Consider the following 7500-nt stretch of genomic DNA (forward strand, 5'->3'; position numbering starts at 1 on the left):
GGACCAGAGAGACGTTATTAACGGATATATATCTGTAGATATGTTAGGGTTAGATCAGAACCAGAGAGACCTTATTAATAGATATATATCTGTAGATATGTTAGGGTTAGATCAGGACCAGAGATACGTTATTAACGGATATATATCTGTAGATATGTTAGGGTTAGATCAGAACCAGAGAGACCTTATTAATAGATATATACCTGTAGATATGTTAGGGTTAGATCAGGACCAGAGAGACGTTATTAACGGATATATATCTGTAGATATGTTAGGGTTAGATCAGGACCAGAGAGACGTTATTAACGGATATATATCTGTAGATATGTTAGGGTTAGATCAGAACCAGAGAGACCTTATTAATAGATATATATCTGTAGATATGTTAGGGTTAGATCAGGACTAGAGAGACGTTATTAACGGATATATATCTGTAGATATGTTAGGGTTAGATCAGGACCAGAGAGATGTTATTAACGGATATATATCTGTAGATATGTTAGGGTTAGATCAGAACCAGAGAGACCTTATTAATAGATATATACCTGTAGATATGTTAGGGTTAGATCAGGACCAGAGAGACGTTATATCAGAACCAGAGAGACCTTATTAATAGATATATATCTGTAGATATGTTAGGGTTAGATCAGGACCAGAGAGACAGTATTAATGGATATATATCTGTAGATATGTTAGGGTTAGATCAGGACCAGAGAGACGTTATTAACGGATATATATCTGTATATATGTTAGGGTTAGATCAGGACCAGAGAGACAGTATTAATGGATATATATCTGTAGATATGTTAGGGTTAGATCAGGACCAGAGAGATGTTATTAATGGATATATATCTGTAGATATGTTAGAGTTAGATCAGAACCAGAGAGACGTTATTAACGGATATATATCTGTAGATATGTTAGAGTTAGATCAGGACCAGAGAGACGTTATTAATGGATATATATCTGTAGATATGTTAGAGTTAGATCAGAACCAGAGAGACGTTATTAACGGATATATATCTGTAGATATGTTAGAGTTAGATCAGAACCAGAGAGACGTTATTAATGGATATATATCTGTAGATATGTTAGGGTTAGATCAGGACCAGAGAACGTTATTAATGGATATATATCTGTAGATATGTTAGGGTTAGATCCGAACCAGAGAACGTTATTAATGGATATATATCTGTAGATATGTTATGGTTAATCAGGCCAAAGATTATTGAGGATATATATGTGATATGTTAGGGTTAGATCAGAACCAGAGAGACGTTATTACGGATATATATCTATAGGTATGTTAGGTTAGATAGAACCAAGAGACATTATAAAAATTTATATTATAAGATTATTTATAATATAGGTATAAATTAAAAAATATATGGTACCAGCTTTAATATATACCTGGGTAAAGCAGAGAAATTCGATATATTTATGTGAGCCAGCATTATAGATATATACTGTAGATATGTTAGGGTTAGATCAGGACCAGGAGACTTACAATATGTTACGTTATTAGATGTAGTATGAGGTAAAGACAAACCTTATTATAGATATATACGTAATGTTGTTAGATAGGACCATATTCGTGTTATGTAGGTTAAAGCAGAGACAACGAAAAAAGATAAGGTAAGGACCAAGAGATTTATAAATTTATAAAACCAGAGGTATTAAAATATATAACTGTAGATATGTTAGGGTTAGATCAGGACCAGAGAGACGTTATTAACGGATATATATCTGTAGATATGTTAGAGTTAGATCAGAACCATAGAGATGTTATTAATGGATATATATCTGTAGATATGTTAGGGTTAGATCAGGACCAGAGAGACAGTATTAATGGATATATATCTGTAGATATGTTAGGGTTAGATCAGGACCAGAGAGACAGTATTAATGGATATATATCTGTAGATATGTTAGGGTTAGATCAGGACCAGAGAGACGTTATTAACGGATATATATCTGTATATATGTTAGGGTTAGATCAGGACCAGAGAGACAGTATTAATGGATATATATCTGTAGATATGTTAGGGTTAGATCAGGACCAGAGAGACCTTATTAATAGATATATATCTGTAGATATGTTAGGGTTAGATCAGGACCAGAGAGACCTTATTAATAGATATATATCTGTAGATATGTTAGGGTTAGATCAGGACCAGAGAGACCTTATTAATAGATATATATATATCTGTAGATATGTTAGGGTTAGATCAGGACCAGAGAGACCTTATTAATAGATATATATCTGTAGATATGTTAGGGTTAGATCAGGCTACACGCTTGACATAGGCCATTATACTAAAGGTGTAGACTCACAAGACCTGTTCAACTGAGGATGTAGGCAATGGTACCAGAGGTGACCAGCACCATGATACCATGAGATGATTTAGGCAAAGAAATCATTTTTGTTAGAAAATGACCATTATTTTAGGAAGGTGACGATGATATTACTGATTCTAACGTACTGAAGATGGCGTTGATCTTGTGCGGGTCCAGAGCGTTGCGTTGCGGGTGGAAGGCTGGCCGCCGGCTCCGCCCCCCCCGCAGGTTGCTGTTCATCAGGGTGTGCATATCGAACACACCCAGCAGCAGCAGCCGAGCCATCGCCGTGGGAGATGGCGCCTGATTGGCTGCCTGCCAGGAGCGGAAATCACACAGAACCCCAGAACCCGGGTACACCTCCACCTGGAACACATAAAATATATATACAGTATATTTATAGATATATATATATATATATATACATACATATACAGTATATAATCAGTCCCTCCAGAAAAACGTTTTTTTAAATACGCCGCACTTTCGCCTCATAAATTGCCGATTACCGCGCAAAATATTTGGGGCTTGCATGATGTCATAATCCCCGCATTTTCGTTGCAAAAAGTCCCATAATATATCTCAGCAGAAAGATGAAAAATGTTGTTTACTTCACACAAGAACAGCCATTTTCCCCTGTTGCCATGGGAACGTTATGAAGTGACGTGAACATCATCGAAAAGCAGGGTGTTGGGGGCGGGGGATCACTGTTTTTTCTCTTTTTCATCAAACTGCAATTTTTGCAAGTTCCCGCAATTTCATCGCATAAAATTGCATAAATATCATAGAGCATATTCCATCACATTTTTTAAGAAAACTTGCCGCATAATCAAGGATTTTTGCCTGCAACAATCACAAAAAAACTCAGCATTTTTCTGGAAGGACTGATTATATATATTCATCATGGAACACATGGACATTAACTAACAGACAGATGTTGTTAGAAGTGCCAAAACTTTGAAAAAAAACTTGATAAAAACTTTTTAAAAAAGCTGAAGAGGCAGTTAATAAATAAAGACAAAACTTTCTCATCATTAGATCTGAGTATTTCTGAGTAGTTCTCTGTGTCATGTTAGTTTTGATGCTCACGTTGATTTTACATTTATTCGACCTTATACGTAACGGAAGGGTCCTATTTTACCGATGTGAGGTCACGGCGTGCAGCGCCTGGTGCAGGTGTGTTTAGGGCGTGTCCAAATCCACTTCTGCTAGTCTGATGGCTGATAAAAGGGTCTGTGTGTGCCGGGCGCCTGGTTCTAAAGGGTTGTACTTAGTGTCTTCATTAATCAGAGGTGTGTTTTGGGCGTAACATGCAATCAACCAATCAGAGATCAGCTCCCATTCCCTTTAAAAGCCAGACTCGTTTGGACCTCGGAGCATTGCTGTTATGATGGAGGATTTGACCCGTAATATTTTTATTAGTAATCTTCTGCATGTGCGTGTGCGTACCTGTGTGTGAGTGTGTGTGTGTGTGTGTGTGTGTGAGTGTGTGTGTGCATTGGCGTCAGTTTGGTTTGAAATGTGCTGGGGTCAGAGACGCATTTGGAAGTGCATTTCCAGAAGTGCTGGGTACAATGATATTCATTTTTTTTTATGTGTAAAATTGCAAAAATATTCATTCATGCATGACGGACATTTAAATTCACTTCAATAAAGAGAACTATACTATACTATATACTATACTATCTACTTTACTATTCTATATACTATACTATACATGCTATTCTTGTTATGAGCATCAAGGCGTGGCGGTGCTGCGGTGCAAATTCAACTCATGTTTAGTAGACTACATGTTAACTCATGTTTAGTAGACTACATGTTAACTCATGTTTAGTAGGCTACATGTTAACTCATGTTTAGTAGACTACATGTTAACTCATGTTGAGTAGGCTACATGTTAACTCATGTTGAGTACATGTTAACTCATGTTTAGTAGGCTACATGTTAACTCATGTTTAGTACATGTTAACTCATGTTTAGTAGGCTACATGTTAACTCATGTTTAGTAGGCTACATGTTAACTCATGTTTAGTACATGTTAACTCATGTTTAGTAGGCTACATGTTAACTCATGTTTAGTAGACTACATGTTAACTCATGTTTAGTAGGCTACATGTTAACTCATGTTTAGTACATGTTAACTCATGTTTAGTAGGCTACATGTTAACTCATGTTTAGTAGACTACATGTTAACTCATGTTTAGTAGGCTACATGTTAACTCATGTTTAGTACATGTTAACTCATGTTTAGTACATGATAACTCATGTTTAGTAGGCTACATGATAACTCATGTTTAGTAGGCTACATGTTAACTCATGTTTAGTACATGATAACTCATGTTTAGTACATGATAACTCATGTTTAGTAGGCTACATGATAACTCATGTTTAGTACATGATAACTCATGTTTAGTAGGCTACATGATAACTCATGTTTAGTACATGATAACTCATGTTTAGTAGGCTACATGATAACTCATGTTTAGTAGGCTACATGTTAACTCATGTTTAGTACATGATAACTCATGTTTAGTAGGCTACATGATAACTCATGTTTAGTACATGTTAACTCATGTTTAGTACATGATAACTCATGTTTAGTAGGCTACATGTTAACTCATGTTTAGTAGGCTACATGATAACTCATGTTTAGTACATGTTAACTCATGTTTAGTACATGATAACTCATGTTTAGTACATGTTAACTCATGTTTAGTACATGATAACTCATGTTTAGTAGGCTACATGTTAACTCATGTTTAGTAGGCTACATGTTAACTCATGTTTAGTAGGCTACATGTTAACTCATGTTTAGCAGGCTACATGATAACTCATGTTTAGCAGGCTACATGATAACTCATGTTTAGCAGGCTACATGTTAACTCATGTTTAGCAGGCTACATGATAACTCATGTTTAGCAGGCTACATGTTAACTCATGTTTAGCAGGCTACATGATAACTCATGTTTAGTAGGCTACATGTTAACTCATGTTTAGCAGGCTACATGTTAACTCATGTTTAGCAGGCTACATGTTAACTCATGTTTAGTAGGCTACATGTTAACTCATGTTTAGTAGGCTACATGTTAACTCATGTTTAGTAGACTACATGTTAACTCATGTTGAGTAGGCTACATGTTAACTCATGTTGAGTACATGTTAACTCATGTTTAGTAGGCTACATGTTAACTCATGTTTAGTACATGTTAACTCATGTTTAGTAGGCTACATGTTAACTCATGTTTAGTAGGCTACATGTTAACTCATGTTTAGTACATGTTAACTCATGTTTAGTAGGCTACATGTTAACTCATGTTTAGTAGACTACATGTTAACTCATGTTTAGTAGGCTACATGTTAACTCATGTTTAGTACATGTTAACTCATGTTTAGTAGGCTACATGTTTACTCATGTTTAGTACATGTTAACTCATGTTTAGTAGACTACATGTTAACTCATGTTTAGTACATGTTAACTCATGTTTAGTAGGCTACATGTTAACTCATGTTTAGTACATGTTAACTCATGTTTAGTAGACTACATGTTAACTCATGTTTAGTACATGTTAACTCATGTTTAGTAGGCTACATGTTAACTCATGTTTAGTACATGTTAACTCATGTTTAGTACATGATAACTCATGTTTAGTAGGCTACATGATAACTCATGTTTAGTAGGCTACATGTTAACTCATGTTTAGTACATGATAACTCATGTTTAGTACATGATAACTCATGTTTAGTAGGCTACATGATAACTCATGTTTAGTACATGATAACTCATGTTTAGTAGGCTACATGATAACTCATGTTTAGTACATGATAACTCATGTTTAGTAGGCTACATGATAACTCATGTTTAGTAGGCTACATGTTAACTCATGTTTAGTACATGATAACTCATGTTTAGTACATGTTAACTCATGTTTAGTACATGTTAACTCATGTTTAGTACATGTTAACTCATGTTTAGCAGGCTACATGTTAACTCATGTTTAGCAGGCTACATGTTAACTCATGTTTAGCAGGCTACATGATAACTCATGTTTAGCAGGCTACATGTTAACTCATGTTTAGCAGGCTACATGATAACTCATGTTTAGTAGGCTACATGTTAACTCATGTTTAGCAGGCTACATGTTAACTCATGTTTAGCAGGCTACATGTTAACTCATGTTTAGTAGGCTACATGTTAACTCATGTTTAGTAGGCTACATGTTAACTCATGTTTAGCAGGCTACATGATAACTCATGTTTAGTAGGCTACATGTTAACTCATGTTTAGTAGGCTACATGTTAACTCATGTTTAGCAGGCTACATGATAACTCATGTTTAGCAGGCTACATGTTAACTCATGTTTAGTACATGTTAACTCATGTTTAGTACATGTTAACTCATGTTTAGCAGGCTACATGTTAACTCATGTTTAGCAGGCTACATGTTAACTCATGTTTAGCAGGCTACATGTTAACTCATGTTTAGTGGGCTACATATTAACTCATGTTTAGCAGGCTACATGTTAACTCATGTTTAGTACATGATAACTCATGTTTAGCAGGCTACATGATAACTCATGTTTAGTAGGCTACATGTTAACTCATGTTTAGTACATGATAACTCATGTTTAGCAGGCTACATGATAACTCATGTTTAGTAGGCTACATGTTAACTCATGTTTAGTACATGTTAACTCATGTTTAGCAGGCTACATGTTAACTCATGTTTAGCAGGCTACATGTTAACTCATGTTTAGCAGGCTACATGATAACTCATGTTTAGTAGGCTACATGTTAACTCATGTTTAGCAGGCTACATGTTAACTCATGTTTAGCAGGCTACATGATAACTCATGTTTAGTAGGCTACATGTTAACTCATGTTTAGCAGGCTACATGTTAACTCATGTTTAGCAGGCTACATGTTAACTCATGTTTAGCAGGTTACATGATAAGGCTACATGTTAACTCATGTTTAGCAGGCTACATGATAACTCATGTTTAGCAGGCTACATGATAACTCATGTTTAGCAGGCTACATGATAACTCATGTTTAGCAGGCTACATGATAACTCATGTTTAGCAGGCTACATGTTAACTCATGTTTAGCAGGCTACATGTTAACTCATGTTTAGTAGGCTACATGTTAACTCATGTTTAGCAGGCT

General features: G+C 35.5%; 1 protein-coding gene across 1 annotated transcript in view; it reads right to left on the bottom strand.

Moving 5' to 3' along the window:
- Positions 1–7500, bottom strand: part of LOC120548275 — a 12966-nt gene that overhangs the window by 1614 nt on the left and 3852 nt on the right. Inside the window, exon 4 of the mRNA XM_039784402.1 lies at positions 2484–2703. Within this exon, the coding sequence (XP_039640336.1) occupies positions 2484–2703 (220 nt within the window). The remainder of the gene's footprint in view (positions 1–2483; positions 2704–7500) is intronic.

Source organism: Perca fluviatilis, chromosome 19 (genome assembly GCF_010015445.1).
Source record: "Perca fluviatilis chromosome 19, GENO_Pfluv_1.0, whole genome shotgun sequence".
NCBI classification, from domain to species: Eukaryota; Metazoa; Chordata; class Actinopteri; order Perciformes; family Percidae; genus Perca; species Perca fluviatilis.